General features: G+C 36.8%; 1 protein-coding gene across 2 annotated transcripts; it reads right to left on the bottom strand.

Annotated features, from left to right (window-relative positions):
* Positions 1 to 1,346: 1,346 nt before the first annotated feature.
* LOC107639659 (pentatricopeptide repeat-containing protein At2g13600-like) lies at positions 1,347 to 7,450 on the bottom strand. 2 transcript variants are annotated; one of them, XR_015881416.1, is made up of 4 exons: positions 5,483 to 7,449; positions 4,855 to 5,408; positions 3,496 to 4,553; positions 1,347 to 1,655 (listed from the first exon to the last, which is right to left on the bottom strand). XR_015881416.1 is itself a non-coding variant. In XM_088485937.1 (4 exons), the coding sequence occupies exons 1-4, from the start codon at positions 6,915 to 6,917 to the stop codon at positions 1,648 to 1,650; spliced, it is 2,133 nt and encodes a 710-aa protein (XP_088342063.1). In that variant the 5' UTR covers positions 6,918 to 7,450; the 3' UTR covers positions 1,347 to 1,647. The 2 variants fall into 2 exon arrangements, 1 of the variants encoding a protein (XP_088342063.1); XM_088485937.1 differs by having other exon boundaries at positions 4,418 to 4,553; positions 5,483 to 7,450.
* Between the last annotated feature and the right edge of the window lie 17,899 nt (positions 7,451 to 25,349).

Raw genomic sequence — 25,349 nt, 5'->3', positions numbered from 1 at the left:
TATAAGATTTGTTCAATTCATTTCTATAATTATCAACTTACAAATCTAGCAAATGAAATACCACCCAAGCTTCAATATTAAATAGGTTGAATTCCACAAAGTTCCTACATCCAAACAAACAAAGCCTATATAGTAGATGTTCTCCTGCTCACTGCACCCGTTGAAGCTTTCACCACTCATAGAGAGATGATTTGACAAATTTAATTGTTTTGCAAATACTTTTAATCAAGACATCGATCTCTTTCAAACCTTCATTCACTATCAAATTTAAGATACGGGCACAACGAAGTATATAAAGATAGTCTCCCTTCAAAATTAGACTATTCCATACATTTACCTCTTTTTCAAGTATAGAATCTCACCATCATTGCATGTTGCATTATTAACCGTTACACTAAACACTTATAAAATTTCCAAGCATCCAAACAAGTTTTAATAGCTCTACCAAGTATATTTTTTTTGAATGATCCATAATTTGACAATTTAATATCTTTTTGTGCAACTTCTAAACTTTATCAATAAGGTGTGCCAGTTAGAGATAGTCACATTTTGACTCGACGCCCAAGTGATATTTGCAAGACACTTTTTAACAATGATGAGAAAGATAATTTTGCAACTTCACTTCTTCGCAAGTACATCACTAGTCAATGTAAGACGCGAAGGGATTTTAAACTTGGGATATAAACTATGCAAGAGCATTCAAAACACATTTTTTTCTACATATCGAAAGACTAGCTCTTCATTAACAAACATCTCAACAAGAATTATTCATTAACAAACATCTCAACAAGAATACTCCGATATACTGCTTAGTCAGATTTGAAAACACTCAATGAGGATATAGGAGCGTTTTGTCCCCCTTCAGTCGTTTGTCTTTTATTTTTTTTTTTTATTGTTCAAGTCAAAGTATCGCGTCTGATGTTGCCACATAATGCTTGTTCTACCCATATATTTTATTTAACCATTGCAATTTTTGCATCTCACAAACTTCTTTATACCCTCGATTGGACTAAAATGTTCCCATATCTGAGATCAAATCTTACGCCCAAAAGATTCACTAAGTTTAGAAGGTAACGAGGGATTAGTAGGGGAGGAAGGGTTTGAATGCTCTTCTACCTTCAAAATTTTCAATTAGAGAAACAAACCTAATTGTGTAATGAATAATGAACATATTACAATAAAATCAAAGAATCCTAATTCTTAACCAGCAAGTTGGTTTTTCCTGGTTGAAAATAACATTTCTTTTGTCACCCTCAGCCATAATCACCAAAATAATCAATAAAATAAAATCCAAAACATAACAGTGGGAAAAGAAGAAAAAAAAGATACAGACACAAAATAATGTAATTGGGGAGTGATAGAGAAACATAATCTCATCCCTATTATGTTATATAATGTTAAGTCAATAAATGAAAATTCAGCTACGGAAAAGTGACATGCAATGTCATTAATGATAATATAATCAGCAGCAACTACTGTAATGATGTAAAATTCAGATACCATCCAATATAAAATGGGAGAACAAACCATACATACACTAATTTGATTAGTATTATTTGGATGGGAATGGGAGAAACAAAAGAAAGGAATAACTCAGAATCTTCAATTTAGGAATCTTCAGGTTTGGTCCAATCAACTGGTTATTCTTCAAAATCCTAAGAGACAATTAACAACAACAAAAAGAATTGTTATCACCAAATCTCAGTGTTGGGGTAAAAAAAAATAAAAAGTGACAGATAAATGCACAACAGAAAGAGAAGCTTCGAATTGAACCCAGAAATTAAAAATGCTAAGAAAATGTAATATATAATCATGATAAATAGTTGCAGACTGAGATAGTTGAAGAGAAAGAAAATCACAGAAATGGTGAAAAAGCAGAGGAGAATCCATGAAGTGTAAAGGCATAAAGTGGTGGAGGGAAGCAAATGTCTAACTGCGAGCCCACGACAACATATTGCAGTGGCGACGGGGTTCTCCGGTGTTGGCAGTGATGGTTCGCGACGGCAACGACGGGTGTGGTGGGTTGGCAGCAGCGTGGAAGAGGCACATGAATGGTGTTACTGTGTTAAGACTTCTAAGGTTTAGGAGTTTGCTGAGTCTTTGGCAGTATATTACTCAAGTGATTTGAAACTAGTTTTTTTTCTTTCAAACCGAAAGCTAAAAAAAACTTTTTATAAAAACTGTAGTTTCAGTTCAATTTAGTTAAACGAGTTTTTTTTAACACCCCTATCCATAACCAAATCAATGATTCATTTCCTTTCTGGTTGGGATTTTTGCCTCAGTTGAAAGTAATTGTTATATGTCAAAATAACTTTTATGGAACCTTAAAGTGCTCAAGGAGATTCACATTTCCCAAACACCACATCATTGATCTTTCTCATCATGGTTTCTTTATAAAACTTCCTTCAAACATGATAAAGAGTTGGAAATCCATGGCAGTTTCCAACATAAGTCAATTACAACAAGAGTTGGATTTATCATTTCTCTCTTAAGGGACAAGAATGGGTCAAAATGCTTTATTCATTCGAATTATCTAACAAAGGGATTATTGTGGATTATGAGGGGTGTCAACAATCTGACTTCATGATGATAGCTATTGATCTTTCAAGTAACAATATTTCTGGAGAGATTCCATATGTCATTGGAGAATTGATGTGTCTTACTTTACTTAACTTGTCCAATAACATATTTGTTGGCTACATTCCATCTTCATTTGAGAAGCTCTCAAACCTTTAAAACACCGGACCTTTCACTAAATAGTTTGTCGGGGAAGATTCCCAAAAAGTTAACAGAACTAACTTTTATGGAGTTCTTTAATGTGTCCTTCAACAATCTCTCAGGTCCTATCCCGGAAAGAAAGCAGTTCTCCACATTTCAATGCAACTTAGAGGGAAAGCAAGACTTGTGTGGAATTCAATTGTGCAAGAAATGTAAAGATCATGTGATGCCTTCACCACGTGCATCTTAAGATGATCGTGACTCAGGATCTCAATATGGCTTTGATTGGAAAGGAATTTTGATCAGATATATGGGTGGGCTTGTTGCTGGACTGGCATTAGGAAGAACTTCTAGTCCAGATATTATTGGATGTGTGAAATGGATCTCTTTTAGGTAAGAAATCATGACCAGACTTTGGAAGTTCATGTAACAATATAGGATTTAAGGGATAGAAGGAGTTAGCATTGAGCGCTGGTTTCACTGTATGAATGTGTGTGTATAATTGGATGTGTGAAATAATGAATGTGTGTTCGTTGTGTGTGTGTGTGTATGTGTGTGTGGATTATTAGAAATCATCATGAACTGTGGATGAGAAATGTGCTTTAAGGTAGCGCTAAAAATTTTACCGTCTTTGTACCTATATAAACTACCTAATGAGATTTTGTACTCACTTTCTCTCTCTGTATTATATTCCAAAACATCTTCCATACATTATCTTTAATTTGTATAAAGATTAAAATAAAGGAGAACCTTTCATAGATTAGATAAAAGTCTCACCTCACATAAACTCAACGTGAATTGAATATCCATGAACCGAGTACCTTCTTTGCTTTGTGTCAATGACACTAAACCTTCAATTACTGGATCTTGTTCTAGCTCTATGGAGATCATAATAGTATATGAATGCCATCAAAAGAGATTAATAACATAGTGACATCCAAGCCAACAAGCTATAGCTCAAATGGCATAGCCTCCCCATACTCACCTAGAGGTCGAGGATTCAAGTTTCCCTATCTTTGAGGGAAAAAAAAAATATAGTGACATCAAAGTAGTACCAGAACTTAAAAAAAAAAAGCAACTTTGTACATTACATTCCAGCATCAAAATAACCACAAATAATATAAAACTAGGTTAAATAAAAAAAGGAAATAAATGAAAATAAATAGTCAGGTTCCTTGCCTGACTTAGCTTCACAGTTTCTTTGTTAAAATTATTCCAAACAGTGATTGAACCCAGTTCCCCTGTCTTCAGGTACACTCATTACTCAAAATTATGAAACTGAAAAAATGACGCCTATTACTAATTTATTTTAGTTCCCACAATTTTCAGAATATAAATTTAGTTTTTGAAAGATTAGCGACATCAAACTGGTCCATAGACTGCACAGTAAAAAATTGTCCATACATTATTAATTTTGCTCACCAAGTGACATTACTTGATTCCATTAGAAAACAACTTTTTTTTAGGATATTTTGATCTTACAAAAATCAGTTGAGTACCTTATAGCTGACATTCAACATTTCAACTGTAGAACTCTAATGATTGTTTTAAAAAAATAAACCAGGTTGAAGATGTGTGCCATACACTAGTTACACACATGCTAATAAGTAATGGACTTATGGACTTGAATTTATCACATCATGGAAAGATGAAAACAATAATCAAGCATTGGATATAGTTATATATACATACACCACACCTGCTCCCAATGTGCTGGAGGGTCCTCTGATGCAGTGGACAGGAGTCAGGATTTGTCCACTTTCTCTCCTCCGACTACTGTGCACCAGATGATTATCAGTAAAGGAGTTGATAATGATAATTGTTTGGTGCTGTTGCTGGCCAATTAAATTCAATATCAAACCAAAATGCAAAACCAATGTAGACATGCAGTGGGGCTGTAGAACAAGCGAAAATTATTTCCATAAATGTGATATATCAGATTTTTCAATAATAATAAATGTTGAGAAGGAAAGAAGAAATTAACAAGAGAAATGTGGGATGGAGAAAATATAGAATATGTACCACATGTTACCAATAATCACTAAATGAGCAAACCCCATCCTTAAAATGATAAAATCGAAATCCATCTCTCATTATAAGTTCCCTTGAGGTGACAAAAGAAAATAGCTTTATTACCGAGTGACAATCATGGCAGACACGGAGATTTTTCATCACATATAAAGGCATCCAAGATGGCAAACTCAGTAACCCAAAAGCAAAGGCAAGCTTTTCACTATGGTATTTCTGACTCCTATGGGGAGAAGAAATTGGACTAATATATCTTTCTGTATGTTCTATCTTCTTCATCATCTCCTCCAGTTTTATATAAATTTCCTTTATCTGTGGATGATTGGTGTCATCTACGGTGAATACTTGTACCGTGTTATCAACTTCTATCCAACTACAGCCTGGACTCTTTCGAATTCCCTTCACTTTCATTAGCTTTCTCATATTAGCAACACCTTCTAACTCTCCAGATTTAGCATATATATTTGCTAGAAGGACATAATTACCAGAATCTTCAGGATTTAATTCCACCAAGTTCTTCAAGGCAGTTTCTGCTAGATGTGATTCATGATGGATTCGGCATGCTCCAAGTAGAGCCCCCCAAACAGTAGCATTCGGCTTAAAAGGCATTTCATCTATCAATTCCTTAGCCTCGTCTAGCATCCCTGCTCGTCCAAGCATATCTACTATACAAACAAAGTGCTCATTTGTAGGAGAATACTAAAAACGTTAGTCATGGATTTGAAGTAATGTTTACCCTCTACTACAAGCCCCATGTGGTTGCAGCCAGATCGAACAGAAATATAACTAATGTGATCAGGTTTGCACTCGGTCTTCAACATATCCTCAAATGTCTCAATTACTTTCTTGCCTAAACCATTTTGAGCATATGCTGCCATCATAGCATTCCAGGAAATAAGGTTTTTCATATGTATTGAGTCAAAAACTTTCTGTGCTTCATTGATTTGCCCACATCTTGAATACATGGTAACAATACTATTTGCAACTGAAACATCCGATATAAGGGCGAACTTAATGGCATGAGATACAATTTGCATCCCAAGTTTTACAACAGCTAAGTCAGCACATGCCCTAATTGAAGTAGCTAAAGAGATCCAGTCTGGTTCTACTCCTTTTCTTCTCATCAGAACATACAACTTCAGCCCTTCTTCCGATAACCCATGTTGAACATATGTGCTTAGCATTGAGTTCCAAGTGATGACATTGCGCTCAGGCATTAAATCAAAACATTCATGAGCTCTGGAAATGTCTCCATTCTGAGAGAAGGCAGTGATCATGGCTGTCCATGATATAGTATCTCTAAGTGGCATCAATCTAAATGCAAGATAAGCTTTCTCAAAATCGCCAAACTTTGAATACATTGTAATAATTGCATTCCCTACAGGAACATAAGAATCCATACCACTTTTGATTGTATATCCATGAAGCAGCTCCACAATAGCAACATGATTTTGTTCTAAACAAACCCCAAGAACAGTTGCAAGGGTAACATCATCCAACACAACAAAAGCCTGTCTCATTTGGTTAAACAATGCCAGAGCGTCTTCTTCAAGTCCAAACTGAGCCACACTAGTGATCAAGCAAGTCCAAGAAACTTCATTGCGTTCCTCTAAGCAGTCAAACACGTGCCTCGCCAATTCTAAGCATCCACACTTGGCATACATATCTATCAAACCACTTCCCAAATAGGCATCTAAGCCATGCTCCACGCGAAGAACCCGAGCATGCAAGTGTGCACCCCATTCAATATCACCAATGCTGGCACACGCGCTGAGTACACTGCCATATGTCATGAAATTTGGGTTAAACCCCCTATCACACATCTCTAAAAACAAGAAAAGGCATTTTTCCCCAAGGCCATGCTGAGAGAAAACTGAGATCAACCTGTTCCATGAAACAGAATCATGTTCCGGCATCCGAGCAAACAAATCAATAGCCTTATAAGCTCCGTACAACCTAGAATAACCGTAAATCATGCTATTCCAATAGAACAAACTGGGCTCCTCAATGCCAAAGAAGACACTCTCCGCGAACCCAATCGCTCCGCATTTAATGTACATATCAACAAGGGAGTTTTGGATGCTAATATGGGATGCTAAACGTAACTTGACCACAAGGGAATGCAACTGAAGAGCGAAAGGAGTGCATCCGAGGCAGCCACAAGCCTTCATTACACAAGTAAACGAAAAAGGATCAAATTGTCCTGAGTTTGACCATTATGAAATTCGAATTCCTGGAGCATGGAAGCGAAGGTCTGGATGCTATGAGCTGGGAGGCCATTGTGAGAGTAGCCGGATATGAGGGTTGTCCAAGAGACGGAGTCTCGTTAGGGCATTTCGTCGAACAGGTGTTGTGCATGGGAGACCCGACCAGAAGAGAGTAGCGCATGGATGATGGCATTCCAGGTGAAGACATTGCGGTGAGTGGTGGACTCGTGGAAGAGGCGGAATGCATCGTTGGTGAGGTGGCAGTTGGAATAGACATGGAGGAGGCTATTGCGCAAGAAGACGGAGGCGTACCAGCCAGAGAGGATGAGGTGGCCGTGGAGCACGCGAGCGTCGCGTGGGAATTTGAGGGAGGAGCAATGCTCGAGTGTTTCGTAGAGGTTCTGGTAAGATAGGTAAGAATAGGGCATAGACCTAGGCAAGGGCATGGCGAAGAAGAAAGGAAGCATAGATATCAGAACCAAACCGGCAATCTACTTGGTCATATGACCGGGTCACTGAGTTATTGGTTCAATCGATGGGTCACTGATTCACCTAATTAAGGGTGCACAAGATCCGGTCCGGTTCGAAGACCCGGACCGGACCCGATGATTTCGGGACTAATTTGGCCCAGTTTCGTTATGGCCCGGTCAGACCCGAGGTTTCAATAGATGGCCCCGGTTATTTATTAAATCAGGTTCGGGCCAAGCCTCGGGTCACCCGGCCCTGGCCTGTTAGACCCGTGTAGTTGTTTACTACTTAATATTTTGTTGTTATTGGTTGGTATGACACTATAAATTATTATTATTATGTTAATCTTGTGTTGGTTGTTAACTTTGTTTTAATTGTCTTTTGAACTTTGAATGTTTAATGTGTAATTGATATAATTATTATTATGTGAATGTTGCAATGTTATGGAATAATTATTTTCCAAAATTTAGACGTTCAAAAGATGTAGAATCTAATTTTTGGTGATGTCGTGATAAAGTTAATCAAGACCCGGCCTTCACCCGGTCTAGACCCGGCTTAAGTGTGGTCCGAAAGTAACACGATTTCATCGGGTCTAGGGTCGGGTAAGGGTCTCATAAATAGACCCGGTCATTATTTAGGGTCGGGTTCGGGTCACGGCGTACCCGGCTTCACCCGCCCCATGTGCACCCCTACACCTAATTGACCTGGTCATAATTTAAAAAAATATAAAATTATATAAATGAAATTAAAATTACATATTAAAACTTAAAATGTAAGTCTTTACAATAATAATAATAATAATAATAATAATAATAATAATAATAATAATAATAATAATAATAATAATAATCAAATGTTAATTTTTAGACAACTAATGATGCAAAAAGAGATAATAAACTAGTTTCTAGTACAAAATACTTTCTCTATTTAAATAAACAAGAGCAAGCAAAAGATAACATAATCGATAATCAAGTCCAAGTGATCTTAAAATCGAAATCTATATCTTCATAGGACAAATTTGGAGCTTGATCAACATTTTTCTCATTTTGATTTGCATCTATATCTTCCATAAGAAACTTCATTATGATGTTATGCAGAGAAAGAAGAGTTTGAAGAGAGAGGTACAAGAAACTAGTGAACTGAATTAACTTCATCTTATTCTTCCATCAATGAATCAATTCTACACACCTCTTAGAGGGATGCAAAATGTAAGAACTGCAACTAATCAACCAGTTAATTAGGTGATTAATATTGCCTAAAGTAGGTTTCGAAATATTAGAGTGAGAATTTAAGGATTTAAATGTGATTTTTGGACTCAGTAGGTCTTTCTGAGTCAAAAAATGTATTTTCTGCGAAAAACCGTGAAAAACCGCGAATCGGTAATTGAATCGGTTCAAGTCTGCCTGGTGCTGCGCGAGAAAAAGTGAAAATAGTCAAAAACCTTAGAAAAATGTTAGAAATAGAAAACCAGGCGTTAATTTTAAAGGTTTGGCCCGAAATTAGGCCAAACGGGCTAAAAACGCTAACGGATTGGACCGGGCCCAAGTTGGGCTAAAGCCCAACGTATAAAAGGGTTCATTAAGTGAACCCATCAGCCACAACACACTCACTAACACACCCATTCATCTGAGAAAGAGAAGAGGGAGAAGAGAAAAGAAACACTATTCACACACCTCTTCTTTTCGCGATATCTCGAGCTACGGTGCTCCGATTCGCGTGCCGTTAGCGGCTACGCGAAGCTCTTGCCGAGGCCGTCAATTCTATCTAAGCCTTGTGGTAAGTTTCTTGAAATTATTCTTCCCTTCTGCTGCCCTAAGATTTCGAGTTTGATGAGTGATGATCTTGAGAAAACCTTGTGTTTTGGTTGTTTATGTGCTACTCCTTAGTGAGAAAATATTGGGTTCTAGCCCAAATTTCAGTGGATGTGGTAAGATTCTCATGAACCCTAGTAAGAATAACTAATTTTGAGTATTAGGTTTTGATTTATGTGATATATGTGGTATTAGCTTGGATATTGGAGCTTGTTGGTGCTTGTTGGAGATTCTTGGTGGCTTAGATTGTGATTGAAACTTTGCTTGTGCTCATTTTGAGTTAAAGGGCATATTGGAAATCGGCCAAGGTATGATTTCGGTTTCCTCTATGTAGTATATAATATTCATGGACACTTAGACTAGTGACCCATAGGATAGGTTTGGATTTAAATGGTTGTTGAGTTGTTGAATGATGGTATGTGATGATTTATGATGAATTGATGATTGTTGAGTTTGATTATGATGATTGATAATGATATGATAAGGATGAATGATTTGTGAAGTTGAGAAGGGAATTGTATTGATATATGTGATGTTAATGTTGATGATTTGGTAATGTAGTTGGAAAAAATGTTAATGAGGATTGATTATAATGTGATATACTCATGTTGAGGTTGAGGATGATGAAAGGTGAAGGAAAATGTGGTAAGCCTGGTGTAATATGATACAAAGGGTTGATTTTGATGAGAAATGGAGTTTGGGATGGTTTGGTATGGTTTTGGTTGTGTTTTACAAGAAATTGAGGAAATTGTGAAATTGGGTAAAAGTTGGTTTTTGGTGAACTTTGTCTAATCATAACTTTTGCCTCGGTTTTCAAAATTGGTTGAAATTTTTTTAGAATTAAAGTCCATGGAAAACCCTTTAAATTGATATAAAGTTTGTAAGATTTGAATTTTTTTTAGAGAAAGTTATGATCATTCAAAGATTGGTGTAAAAATCTGAAATTCTGCTAAGTTACAGAATTTTATGATTTCTGGTATGTGCGCACGCACAACCCTGAAAAAATTTTAACCTATGTGCAGGCACAGACCTGTGCGTCCGCACACGCAGGGGAAGGCTCCCTGGTTGCAGCGCTAGCACAGCTTGTGCACGCACACACCAATGAGGAATTGCAACCTGTGCGTACGCACAGCCCTGTGCGCACGCACACGTTGGGAAGGTCAGTCTGTTGGGGGCGCTAGCATAGCTTGTGCGGGTGAACAGACTTGTGAATTTTTGTACCTATGCGTACTCACACTTTTAAAAATCTTCCTGGGCGTGCGCACGCACACCACTGTGCAGACACACACATCCTGTTTCTCAAATTTAAGTTTGTTTTCAACTATTTCATTTTTCCAACAAGATTGTAAGCTTCTATAACACCATTTTGAGACTTTTGGGATTAATTTTGGGCATGAGAACATGGGAAATAACCTATGGGTTTTAGTTGATGATTATTATGAAAAATTAGCAAACGGAGGCTTAGGTTTCGGGTGTACTGAGGATGGTTTGATGGTATGTGAATGATAAATGATATATGGGTTGAAAACTGATGAACTATTGAGTTCGGAATTGAGATGTGAATTGACAGTAGTTGTGATGAGTCGAGGACTCAGAAATGGAAATGTTGATGTGACAGTGGTTGAGATGAGTCGAGGACTTAAATGTGCAATGATGCTTTATTGATATGTTGAAAATATTTTTTGAAAAACCAATGAACGTTTTAAATTGAGATTATGAGATGCTATTCGCCCGGCAGGGATGGTGGCTGGATCCCGCCTGTCGAGGTAGCGACGGCAACGTAAGGACGGTGGTTTAATCCCGCTTGCATTGAGATGTGAGGTATGTGGCAAGAGTATCCCGCTCGCATCCCTTCAGATCAATAGAGCGTGCAGGCGCAAAACCCTGGACAGTGATCCGAGCACTATATCTCGGGGGTTCCCAATGATGATTCCGAAGGGCGACATCTCCATGGAGATGTGTCGGGTTGGCAATGGAACCGACAATGTGATATCACAGCCAATAGGGCAGGCATTCATCATGTGCATCTTTTATCTATTTGTATGCTTTGCCGACTTGTAATTGTCTGCCTAATTGAATAACATGCCTATTTGTTTACTTGAATTACTTGCCTTATATGCTTCTACTTGTGTTTTACTTGTATTGTAATTAATTGTGATTTCTACTGGGATTGAGGAGGTTCGGAAGGCGGTGCCGATGGGATCACATGGAGGATCGGTTGGTGAAGGCTATGGGACAGCGGTGTTTGGTTAGAGTAGAAATCCCCTAAGATAGATTACCCGGTTTATTTATGTTAAGGTTTACATATTATGCTTATCTATTTTAGTATGCCTTAAGATTAAATTTTGTGATGGATATGAAGTCTAGGATTGCCTTTGGCGTCCCGGGGTCCTATATCCTACATCACTGGCCACTGTTACCATACTAAGAACCTCCAGTTCTCATGCCATATTTCTGTTATATTTTTCAGATGCAGGTCACAATCCACCTCGGTGAGTTGCTTGGATGGTGACAGAAGCGGAGGATCCGGATAACTTTTTGAGTCTTTTTGATTTATTTTGCTATACATCTCTCACTTTTGTGTTTTGTCTTAGCTTAGAGGCATATATTGAGAGAACAAAACTTGTATAAGCTGTTCTTACTGTCTGGTTTCCTGTATGGTCTGTATATGGCTAGCCAGCTTAAATTCCGCGAGCCGTGACTAGATTCTTATGATATTCTACTATTATATTTTGATATATCTTATCTGTATCTTGTGCTTTAAGTTAGTAGCTTTGTTATTATGTTTTGTGCTTTTTAAATCTTGTTTCTGAGCTATATCCTTCATCGGGCTTCTAGATATTATTAATTCTTTCTATATATATTATGTATGAATTTAGAATTGTCGTAATCTCTGATTAACCTTTGCTTTACGACGCGAGGTAAAGCTTAGGCTAATTAGGATGTTACACAAGAGCTTTATTTATAAGAGAGTTGGAAAAGAGAGAAAGAACAGAGATCAGAATAACAAATGCTAACTAACTTTACCAAACTGATTTTGTTATTGACTAACTCTCTTATCTCTTATCCTTTTAACATATAGCAACAAAAGATTTAGCATTTTTTAAGCAACACAACAAAAAGGTTCAATAACAAATTCAACTCAAGTCAGTTATCCAGTAACAAATTCTACTCCCAGCAAAAACCATATTTATGATAGGTTCAACATCAAATTCAACTTATAGCTAACAACAAATTTTACTTCTAGAGTTCTGGCAACAAATTCAGCTATGATAACTATTATAACTTTTGGGCAGCAACAAAAAACAAGAAAATTGAAACAGAAAGAACATGGAGAACTCACTAACAAATTCAAGGTTCATGATAATCAGTAACAAATTTCAGCAACACATTCAACTTTCAACAACAAATTATTTTGGCAACAAAATCAAAGTGCAGGGGGAACTCACCAAATCGGGTTGCACGAAGGAATCTGACGGCGAAGGAAAAGCTGATGGCGAGGGAGAAGCTGACGGCAAGGCTCAAAGCAAGAAGACAACAACGAAGACCAGCCCACCGGGATCTTTTGCCTCTGTTACCGGCGACGAAGAGCGCAGGGAAGGGAGAGATCAAGACTAGGTGCAAGACAGAGACCGTGAGAAGCAAGAAGATGAGCACCACCACCACCCGAGGGACCAGATGCGGTTCCGTCTGCTTCTGCCGCTAGCGAAGCGAACGCAGGGGCACGGGACCGCGACGACGACCAAAGTGAGTGGACGAGGAGAGAGACTGAGAGAGCGACGAGGTGAGGCGGTGAGAGACTGAGAGTGACGACTGTCGAGGTGAGGGGAGAGACGAGAGATGGACTACTGAGTACTAAGTTCCGACTGCCGAGCTAGAGATGGAGAGAGCACAGAGACTGGCTGGGTTCGGGGGGGTTCTACTCAGACTCTCGGAGTCAAGAGTCTCAGATTTGGCATTTGGGCATAGGGTTTCGTCGAAAGGGAAAGGGGAGGAGGGGGGTTATGAAATGAGGCCGTTTCAGGTATTAGGAAGAAAAAAAAATAAAAATGACTCGGACCAGGTTAAATTAACCGGCCAGGTCACCGGGTTTCACAAAAACCCGTCAGGTCGAACCGGATTCGACCGAGTCTGTTACACAACTGGTTCAATGAGTAATTCGGTCTGGTCAGATAATCGGATGTTTTCAGTCGAACCGGCCGGGTCGAGGCGGGTTTGATAACTATGAAAGGAAGATAGGTCTAATATTTGAAAAACAAATTAACCTTCTTCATTTTTTTATAGGAAAAAATCATTAGAAATGATCTCGTAAAGGGATTTTTTTAAATAAATAAAAAATATTTTATTTACTTAAATATACTATTTGTATCATTTTTACGAAAATTCATTTTATTTCTCACCTCGTTTATACCGTAAACAAAATAAGAGACGATGCGGCCTATATATAAAATTCGTTTACAGCGTCCCTTGGAAGTTATTTCATCCATTTCTTCTACTTCTACCCTTTTCCTAATCATATTATCGAATTATTCAACTATTATAAAGTGCAAAAATGCACGTGATGGGAACATCAACCCACTGAACGCAACATGGCACATCGCTAGGGCCACCGACTTCAAGGTTAGTCTTGTTTTTTTTTTTTTTGTTTAATTACTCTGCACTGAATTTTCAATTAGTTCCCTATATTTTTTTTTCTTTTCGATTGAGTTCCTATACCATATCAGGTTTTGTAATTAAGTCCATACTGTAATAAAAATGCTGAAATTAACAGAATATTCCGTTAAGTAAAATGAATATGCCTAACACTTGACTGAATATTCTATATAGTTTAACAGAATACTTCGTTAATTTCAACGTTTTTATCACGGTAAGGACTTAATAACAAAATTTGATATGGTATAGGAACCTAATTGAAAAGAAAAAAAAAGTATAGGGATCTAATTGAAAATTCGATGAAACTATAGGGACCGATAGAGTAATTAAACCTTTTTTTTATGTTTATGTTAGAGCATGTATGTATAGCCATAGTTAGGGTGCTTTTATAGAACTAGTATATAATATATGTTAGGAGGATGAATGCATTGTTAGCAAGGGTTAACTGATATAGTATGATTTTAGGTATTAGTAAAATCAATTTGTTATGTAAATGTTAATTTATTTTTTTATTTAAATAAAATATTAAGTAGATATTTATTAATTAGTTATTAATTATTTAAGTAAGTGTCTTTACTTAAATTAATATATTAACTCAATGTTTATTAATTTAGTGATTAATTATTTAAGTAAATATTTTTATTTAAATTAATTTATTAAGTAGATGTTTATTAATTTAGTTATTAATTATTTAAGTAAATGTTGTTATTTAAATTAATATATTAATTTGATGTTTATTATTTTAGTTATTAATTATTTAAGTAAATGTCTTTATTTAAATTAATATTTTAACTCGATGTTTATTAATTTAGTTAATAATTATTTAAGTAAATGTTTTTATTTAAATTAATTGATTAACTAGATGTTTACTAATTTATTTATAAGTTAAACTATTATGTTAATGTTTATATGTTTATTAATTTTGTTAACTTTGACAACATTATAGTTTTATAGATTTTTTTATCAGGTTTTTTTTAATCAAAGGTCTCGCTTGCTTCTCCAAGGCGAGTGACTCACACACTTGCACCACCGGACGCCATTATCCCCTACTTGAGGGAGGTTGGTTTCGGCGACAGGGTGGCACTCAGGGACTTCGTGTTTGACAACTCCCTAATCAAGGTATTCATGGAGCGATGATGTCATGAGACCCACACTTTCCACCTGCCATAGGGTGAGTACACTATCACCCTATAGGATGTTGCGTACTACCTTGAGTTACGTGCGCATGGAGAGCCAGTGGGTGGGTGCTTTCGAGATTTCTAGACATGGTATGGGACTGAGACCTGGGAGTTAGTGGAGTGGCTACTTTGTGTCAGGCCTCCTGTAGTTCAGCAGCAGGGTGCAAAGAGGAAGGAGTCTTTGTTCCTCAAGTTGACATGGCTTCGGGAGCGATTCCGGAAAATGCCCAATACCCATGATCCAGACACCCTCCGACAGTACATGAGGTGTTACATACTGCTGTTGATTGGGGTTACCTGATGACTGACAAGTCAAACAATCAGGTCCATCTCCGGTGGCCGCTACTACTTGAGGACTTTCAAAGGTGTCGTACTCGATCTTGGGGATCAGCGGTGCTTGCATGGACGTATCATTCCTTATGCAGTGCAGCACATCGAGCCACCATAGACATCGTAGGATGCACTCTGCTGCTAGTCTCTTGGATATACCAGAGATTTCTCCAGTGGTGTTCACTTGAGCGATAGGTTTATATGTACCCCATGGCTACAAGGTACCTACTACTTATGGTTTTCCTCTTCTTAGTTTACGTAATTCAATATGATGTTCGATAAATTGAAGTGTTGTTATTCTTGCAAATGTCCACAGGTTGATAGGTATGGCGTAACAAAGTAGGAACCAGCACGAGCAGAGAGTCTTCCGATGGTGTTGGGCATTGGATTAGTTACAGTTAGATGATGTAAGTGAGATTCTTTTATTCATTTACATTTGCATGAATTACTTATGCTGTTTTAGTACCTATTACTTAAGTGCTCGTCCTACTCATAAGGTGAAGAGGAAAAAGTTTGATTCCAAAAAGTCATTGGAGATTCTTTCGAAGGAAGAGTTAGATGTGGGAATTAGAGGCAGAACTTCCTTTAAGAGCATCCTGGTGATGTGAGGCTGTTGAAGAAGGTGGGAAAATAGGCTATTGGGAAGTATATGCAAGTATATATATGTATTAGAGTATTGACTTGTATACTAATGCTTGTTTTTCATTTTATTTGGTATGATCATTTGTATGTTTACAAGTAGTTGCTTCGAGGTTATTATGTATAGGTCGGACAACAGAGTTGGTAGGGACCAAGGAAAAAGATGTTGTTGAAAGGGTAGCGAATCTGGAGAAATCTTTGAAGGAAAGAGATTATGTGATTATTGATGTTACTGCTAAGATGAAAAGCAAAGAGGAAGAGGTGATGAAGCTGCAAGATCAAATTCAACTGTTGCAAAGCCAAATGAAGGATTCTGATAATGAGAAGGAGAAAATGACTACCCAAATTCATGAGTTGGAGAATGAAGTGTTAGAAATGTTTGCCGTAGGTTTTGATCGAGCAGTGAGCCAGGTGGTGGTTTTTTCGCTGGAGTTTGATGTTGGTAACCTTGACGTTACCAAAATTGTTGTAAATGGTAAGCTCGTTGATGATGAAACAGGTGAGATTGAGGAAGAGAACATAGCTACCAGTGAAAAAGATGTTTACTACTTGATTGCATTGACTTGTTCCTTGTTTTGGAAACTTTGTTTTGAACTTTGTTTAAATTATATGCCGACCTTTGATGTCGGTTTTATTTTGAATTGTTTGGATTTTTGGCTGACCTTTGATGTCGATTTTATTTTGTATAAATAGTTGTTTGGATAGTTTGAACAATTTGGTGTTTATTTGCGATTAATGATGACTTGCTAGATTCCAACATTTGTATGTTGGTTTGTATGAATAAGGTAGTTTATAGTATTTGATCGATTGATAAAACCTTCTATTGTGGAAGGTGCGGGGTGATCGATCTCGCTAAAACCTGTCTGAGTAAAACCCAATGCGAAAAAAAATCTCATGATCAGGAAAAAGAGTAACTCTCTACCCTGTCTTTTACAAAGTATTAGCTATAGTACAAACCTAATGATGATATGTTCCAAGTGTTGGGCAGTTCAGTTTCAGCCAATGTTTGCAGAGAATATGCTCATTTTCCATGCACTTTTGACACTCTAAAAGGGCCTTCCTAAGCTGCTATGAGTTTCCCATGTCCTGGGCGCTTCCGAACATCTTCAATTTTTCTAAGTTCCAAATCTCCTTGTTGTAATACTCTTGGACTCACTTTCTTGTTGTATTTTTGTTGTATTGTGATTTGCATAGATTGTTGTCTAAGTCTGGCGAGGTTACATTCTTCATCTAATATGTCGAGCTCGGCTAATCTTATCTCTGTTAGTTGCATCGTCCAATAGGTCGGTTCGGAGTGAGCCTTGGGAGATTTCTACTGGTAGCTGATAAACCACTATTTTATGGTTTATCTTGTACTCAATTGAGTGGTTTTTATCAACTCTTTACCCACTTATTCATACTATTTGCATGGTTTTACAATTCCTTCCCATAATTTGTGCTATGATTGAAAACATGCTTCTTTGGCCTTATATTTGCTAATATTAATCCTCTCTTATCACCATTAGATGCCTTGATATGTGTGTTAAGTGATTTCAGAGATTACAGGGCAGGAATAGCTCAAAGGATGGAAAGAAAGCATGCAAAAGTGGAAGGAATACAAGAAGCTGAAGGAACTGCAAAGCTGTCAGCCTGACCCTCTCGCACTAAAATGGCTATAACTTGAGCTACAAAGGTCCAAACGATGCGGTTCCAGTTGCGTTGAAAAGCTAACGTCCGGAGCTTCGATTTGATATATAATATGCCATAGTTTCCCTGACGCTAGGCGACGCGACCGCGTGCTCCATGCGGACACGTTGCAGTGACGAAAAATCAGCGTGTTTGAATTCGCAACCAGCAAATTCTGGGCTGTTTCCGACCCAGAAAACACAAATTAGAGGCTATAAAGTGGGGGAATGCATCCATTCATAAAAAAAGCTTTCACATTCACAATTTTAGGAGTAGATGTAGTTTTTAGAGAGAGAGGTTCTCTCCTCTCTCTTAGGATTAGGATTTAGGATTTCTCTTAGTTTTAGGAGTGCCTCTCAATCCCAGGTTCAATGTTCTTTTACTTTATCTTTATCTCTTACTTTCAGATACTTTAATGCTTATATTAGTTATGTTGCTTATTTGGCTTATGCTACATTCATGTTATGATTTTCTTAATTAATATTATTTGAGGTATTTTCAGATTTAATTTTGCTTTGCTTTATTTATAAATGTTTTTAATTTAATTTAGATATTTTCTCTTTTGGCTTTGGTTAAATAATTGGTGACTCTTGAGTTATCAAACTCATTGTTGATTAAAAATTAGAATTCTTCAAGAATTAATTTAAGTTGCAATAACTCTAACTTTTCCCAAGGAAAGACTAGGATCTGAGGAATAAAAATTAATTCATCCACTTAACTTACCTTCATAGTTAGAGGTTAACAAAGTGGGAGAAAAATCCAATTATGATTACAATTGATAAGGATAGCCAGGATAGGACTTTCAGTTCTTCATACCTTGCCAAGAGATTTTACTATTGTTAATTTATTTTACTTGTCATTTAAATATACCTGTGCCCATTGCCCAAACTCCAAAACCCCCCAATTTACAAGACTCATAACCAATAATAAGAACATACCTCCCTGCAATCCCTTGAGAAGACGACCCGAGGTTTAAATACTCGGTTATCAATTTTAAGGGGTTTGTTACTTGTGACAACCAAAACGTTTGTAAGAAAGGTTGATTGCTTGGTTTAGTAACTATACTTGCAACGAGTATTTATTATAACTTCTAAACCATCAATCTTTAGTCGCTTCAGTAGCATAGATTTCGCTCCGTAAACTAGTCGGAATGGTGCTTCTTTTGTTGAGGATTACAGTCTGGTATTGTAACTCCATAAGATTTCAGGAATAAGTTCAGCACATCGTCTTTTATCCTCTGTTAATTTCTTCCTTAAAGCCTGCAAAATGATTTTGTTAGCTGCCTCTGCGAGCCCGTTGATTTGTGGATGATCTATAGACGAAAAATGGTGCTTAATGTTAACATTCGCTAGAAAAGATGCGATTTTCTTATCGGTGAATTACTGACCATTGTCAGTAATGATTCCTTTGGGTAATCCATATCTACATATTAGAAATTTTCAAATAAAAGAGCGTACCTTGTCTGAGGTTATTTTGGCAAGTGATTGCGCTTCTATCTACTTTATAAAGTAATCTATAGCTACTAGTTAGAATTTTACCTGGCCGGTTGATATCGGAAAAGATCCGAGGATATCAAGCCTCCATTTATGAAAAGGCCAGCCAATTTCGGTGGTATGTAAAAATCCCGCAAAATTAGCGAGTAATTAACCAATAAATTAATTTTTAATAAAAAAAATTAGAAATGTGAAATTTTTTTAGTAAATAAGGATAGAACTAATTAAAACAAGAATTTTGACACTAATTTTAAAGAATTTGGCCCAAAATTGGGCCGAACAGGCCGAACCTGTCGAACCGGTCCCAAACCGGGCCCGTGGGCCCAACCCACTCTCTTAAACAAATGAGCTCAGCTCATTTGTCTTCTCTATTTGTATGTAAAGCGCAAAACTCAGCCAAGAAGGGGAGAAAGAGCTCTCTTAAGAACATAACCCTTAGTTCCATTTCAATCCTCCGTAACTTTCAATCCGGAGCTCTTATTGACGAGCCATTTGCGGCCACGTGTTTGTCTTGGAGTCTTCTTCAATTCTATTTGAACAAAGTGATAAGTCTCTCTCCAATTCGTGCCCAGTTCTCTTTGCCCCATTTTTACACGAAATTTATTTGGGTTTTGAGTGATTTTGATGATTTTGGTGGTTTAGGTGCAATCTAACATTGGATAATTGTTGGATTATACTCCAATCATTAATGGGTAAGGTAAAAAAACTCTAAACCCTTGTGATTTTTCCAATTTTATATACCCTTGTGCTAATTTAGTGAATTGTATGAATTAGATTGAAATTATGTTAAATTGGAGTTTGAATTGGTGAATTGGAGCTCTTGGAACAAACCTTTGGTGGCTGGAATTGTCGGAGTTAATTGGGAATCTTGAAGCTTAAACTTTGGTGTTTTTGGAACTTAGGGAGAAACTGGCCAATGTATAGTTTAGGTTTTTCGCATTTAATATATAATGTCTTGTGAATACTTAGGCTAGATGACTATAAGATAGGGTGGAAAGATTAAGCGTGTTAAATGCTTAGTGCTTGTAATAGTAAATGATAATATGGTTTGAGCATGTGATGGTGTTTAATTGATTATATTGGAAATGGAATGATGAATTAGGGTATGGTAATGATAGATGAAATGGTGATCATGAAGGTGTATATATATGATTGTATGTTGATGATTGTTGGCAAATTTGTGAAGTTTAAGTATAGGGTTTACGAAACTCCTCGTACGCGACCAGGCGATTCTGCCTAGTTTGCATGCGTACGCGAGATGAGGCATGCGTACGCGTCTTGGTCTAAATGCGTACCCACACGTACGCGTGTCTCCTGTTTCAGCAAAAATAAATTTTGTGTTTTAAAGCTCAAATTCAAACCTCTAAACTTCTATTTTCATTCCTTTGGCCTCAGATTTTGTTAGTAAGCTTAGTAGTAGGATAAAGCTAGAAAATGGTGATAACTTGGAGATGAAGAAAGATTTTTTTAAAAAGGTAATATGTGGTTAGAGAAAATGGTATTTGATTGATAAAGATGATGAAAGTGGTATACGAGACAATTAAGAGAGTAAAATAACATTGAGAATGATATGTGAGACAATTGCTGATGTTAATTAATTGAGAATGATGAGATGAGCTATGACTCATTGTTAAGAATGAAAATGATATATATGAGATATGATTGAATTATAATTGAGACATTCATTAACCCCTCTGTACGTAAGATGTGACCAGGCACTCTAACTCCCCGGGTTCCCCCATGGTATATATATATATATAATTGTGAGCTTGGGGTGTTGTCTCCCCCATGTCAGCTTGGGATCCGTCCCATGGTTAATTATTGAGCTTGGCGTTGTGTGTACAGAGGGATTTAACCTCATGTTGTATTTTTGTAATTGCTGGAAGACTTCTGAAAGGTCAGCTTGGTGGGCTTCTTCGGATTTTGATTTTACTACCATGTCATCAACCTATACTTCCATGTTCCGACCAATTTGATCTCGAAATACTTTGTCCATCAGCCTCTGGTATGTTGCACCTGCATTTTTAAGTCCAAAAGGCATTACTTTATAACAAAAATTACCTTGATCAGTTATGAATACTGTTTTGTCTTGATCTTTTAGGTGCATCTAAATTTGGTTGTAGCTAGAATAGGTGTCCATGAAACTTAGAATTTGAAAGCCATAGGTGTTATCCACCAAATTGTTAATGCTTGGCAATAGGTATAAATCTTTGGGGCAGACCTTGTTGAGATCTGTTAAATCTATGCACACGCACGACTTTCCCAAGTTTTTCTTTACCAAGACCACATTCGCCAACCATGATGTGAATTTAATTTCACGTATGAATCCTACATCGAGCAATGTCTAGGTTTCTATTGTGGCGGCATGTTTTCGCTCACTCCTGAGGTTTTGTTTTTTTTTTTTTTTTTTGCCAAATTAGTCAAATATTTGGGTTTATGGCGAGTTTGTGGCATATAAGGTTTGGATTAATTCCGGGCATATCCATGGGTGTCCATACAAAGAGGTCAGCATTGGATTGAAGAAATTTGGTAAGATTTTGTGTGTCACCTGCAGAGAAAATGGAACTAATGTTAGTATATTAGCAACTGTTTTCTATAAGTTGTACCTTTTGAAGTTCATCCATCGGTATTGGTCGGCTGGCATAGTTATCTCAGGGATCGAGTTTAGCTAGTTTTGAAATATCATCTTCTTGTATACGGAGTTGACCTGTTGAATTGGTTCGGCCAGTTGTGATCTTAGTTTCAAACCTGCTTTGTAACATTGTCTTGCATCCTTATGGTCGGCAAGAATAGTTGTAATGACGTCGTCTTCCACATGAAGCTTCATGCACAAATGCATTGTTGATACAATTGCCCCAAAAGAATTTAGGGATGGTTGTCCCAAAATGATAATATAAGGGCTTATATAGTCAACTACTAAGAATTGAATATCTAAGGCTTTTGAGCACGGATGCTCCCCTAGGGTCGTTCTCAACCAAACATAACCTGTCACGGGAACTCTTTCCCCAGAGAACCTTACCGATTCTCCGGTTGATGATTGCAAAGTTTTATCACTGAGTTGCATTTTTTTGAAGGTGGAGTAGAACAATACGCCAACACTTCTCCCCGAATCGATTAAGACTTTCCTTACCATTAAATCTCCAATGTTTATAGAGATTACATTGGGTTTGTCAAGGTTTGGACATTGTGATTGCAAGTTCGAAGCACTGAAAGTGATATTACTGGTGAGGGGCATTGGTGATTATCCTGACGAAGATCCTTCCATGGTTAACATTGCTCGATAGCTCTGTTTTCTAGCCAAGCTGGTGATGCCACCTCCTGCGAAGCCTCCTAAAATGTAGTTGATGATTCCCTGCAGTGTAGGAAGTTGGGGTTGAGCATCCCATTTTCCTTTATCTTTAGATGTCGAGTTTGAGTTTTTGGTCATTGTTGTATTTTTTTGGATTCGACCATTAACGTATTTGTCCAGCCATCCTTGCCGTGCTAGCCATTCTAGTATGTCTTTTTCTACTACACATTCGTCGGTCATGTGGTCGAACTTCTGGTGAAACGCGCAGTGCTTTGCCTTGTCCACATACTTCTGATCTTGATAAGTTCTTGCTTTGTTAGGTGGCTTTATGATCTTAGCATGGAGGATTTCTTTGATTATATATTCTCTTTTAGTGTTGAATTGTGTATATGAGTCGAACTTTGGTGTCAGCTTGAATGGTTGTTTGTTCTCCCATGTTTGGTTTGATCTTCCGTGTTTATCATCGTCTCGTCAGGGCGTTTGTTTTTCAGCCCTTCTGGCTTCTCTGAGTTCCTTGATCTCTATCTACCCTGCTGCTTTATCTCTAAATTCAGTGAGTGTTTTGGGTTTGGTAACAACAATTGTCTCCTGGAATTTTCTTGGGTGGAGACTGCTTTTTTAAGGCATGCAAGTATACTTCAGGACTAAGATTGGAAATCTTTATTGCAACCTCAGTGAACCTCGTCATGTAATCTTTTAGGCTTTCGTACTGGCCTTTCTTGATGGTGCTAAGGTATTCAAAGTCATGGACATATATTTTTTAGGCTTCAAAATGGTTGATGAATAGGTTGGCAAATTCTTCGAAACTGGAAATTAAACATGCAGGCAAACCAGAAAACCAAAGTAAAGTAGCTCCATCCAAGAAGGTTGGAAAAGAACGACATAAAATCGGATCAGAAGCACCATTCAGAAAAATCATTAACTCAAATTTGGTGACGTGTATCATAGGGTCACCCATCCCTTCATATGGTTTCAAGGCAGTCGGGAGTGTGAAATTCTTTGGCATTTGAAAATTCATTATTTCTTTCGATAAAGGATTCGTCCTCCTTTTGCTGGTTTTTGGAAGAGTGGCTTCCATTGCCTTATTTGTCTCAGAATGATGCTCGTCTTCAAGACTTTCCTTATCGGCATTCTTTTTCTCTCCATCCTCTTTGCTTCCGTTAGTCCTACTAGCGAAAAGGTCGACCATCTTTTTCACTTCTGCTTGGAAGGCGGTATTCATGGCCACCAATTCGGTGTGAGTCGGGGTAGGAGGGGGAGTGCCATCATCAACCATGATCGAGGTCATACAAGAAAAAGAAAAGCAAAAAGAAAATGTATGGTGACTTTATTGTCGGTCCCACAGTAGGCGCCAAATATTTCGTCAAGGGTACACAATCTGAGGTATAACCCGTTGCTACTATTCAACGATGTTTTCTTTGTCTCCTAGATAGCTGCAACGAGAACTCTTCGGATCTTGGGCCTGAGTATAAAACCTGCAAAAGAGATTTCGATGCTCAAGTTAACAAAATATTTTTCAAGAGTTAAAACAAATAAGACTATGAGTTCTTGATATTTTTCTTGTGTCGAATAGTCTTGTTTGTGCTCGTGTTTAAAGTTGTTTAGTGTAAGCAACTACTTGTTTTATTTCGGAGATTATATGCAAATTCTGGAGAGGTGGCAGTCCATGTCCTTGGTCAAATATTGTTTAAATCATTTGAATGCATTCCGAGGTATAACTGCTTTTTTCCCCGATATAAGAGGTAAGGATCAGGTTAAATTTCACCTTCTATAATTTCAACACTGTTAAGGCGTTCACATAACATTGTGCCACTATAATTTGAAGGTGAAATTTATGGTATAGAATGCAATTATTTTCTACACATATAAAACTTACGTGAAAACTCTTAAAAATAAACACCTGTTGTATTGCACTATGTGTCTAACCAGGTGTTGCAGTCTCTTAATTAATCAATAAGATAGTTTGAAGTGATTGTTTTTTTTTTTAATTGAGATTAATTTTTAAACGAAAGTGTTAATTAGGTGGGATAATGTTTTTGTACTAGGCCAATAATTAAAAATTGGACAATACTTGAATTTGGGCCAAAATAATCATTTTAAGTCCTTTAATATATGGTATAACTCTTTTAGATTTTTTAACATAAATAAATTAACAAAAACAAAATAAATAAATAAATTAACAGAGCATTATTTCCAAAAACAATGAAAATCAAATCAAATACCAACATACAATTTCTTTTTTTCTTGTTGGTTTAGGAGAAACATAAGCTTGGCCACACCGATTTTGGTACAAATTTGAGAAAATCATTCCAATTTAAATGAATAGAATGAACATAATTTTACTTCATTATATTTTAACCCTTATAATTATTATGCTTACACACCAAATTTGTGCGTAGTTGTTTTATATGAAAACCAAATATTGAAATATTTTATTCTAGTTTTTAAATGAATATTTTCTAGCACACGATTTTATTTTTCTTAAAAAATAAATATTTTTTAAATAATATTTAAAAATCTAAATAATTATAACATATATAGTTTACAATATAAGAGGAAAAGTCCCAACAAAAGTAAATTTTATCCAGAGATAAAGCCAAAACGTGATCCATTTTCTAAAATAAGATTTTTATTTTTTTAATATTTTATTTTATTTTGTCTTTGACTAAAATAACCAAAAGTGCCTATTGGTATTTTTTTTCTTTCGTTGATCATGAACAAATAATTAATCAATTAGAGAGATGAAGAACAAGGACTTATTTTAGTCCAAATTCAAATATGGTCCGATTTTTATTGGCCCGTTATAAAAAAAAAATGACCCACCTACTTAAGGCTCATTTTTTAAAATATGAATGTTATATGTATGTTGT

This window comes from Arachis ipaensis, chromosome B4 (assembly GCF_059453495.1).
Source record: "Arachis ipaensis isolate K30076 ecotype BB chromosome B4, ASM5945349v1, whole genome shotgun sequence".
Lineage (NCBI taxonomy): Eukaryota > Viridiplantae > Streptophyta > Magnoliopsida > Fabales > Fabaceae > Arachis > Arachis ipaensis.
This window is presented reverse-complemented; position numbering and strand designations above follow the sequence as displayed.

Coding starts and splice junctions, on each gene's coding strand:
- LOC107639659 (XM_088485937.1), bottom strand. CDS start 6,917: ATGAAGGCTTGTGGCTGCCTCGGATGCACTCCTTTCGCTCTTCAGTTG. Junction 5,409..5,482: donor CATGGGGCTTGTAGTAGAGG/GTAAACATTACT, acceptor TTTGTATAGTAG/ATATGCTTGGACGAGCAGGG. Junction 4,554..4,854: donor TCTGCCATGATTGTCACTCG/GTAATAAAGCTA, acceptor TTAATTGGCCAG/CAACAGCACCAAACAATTAT.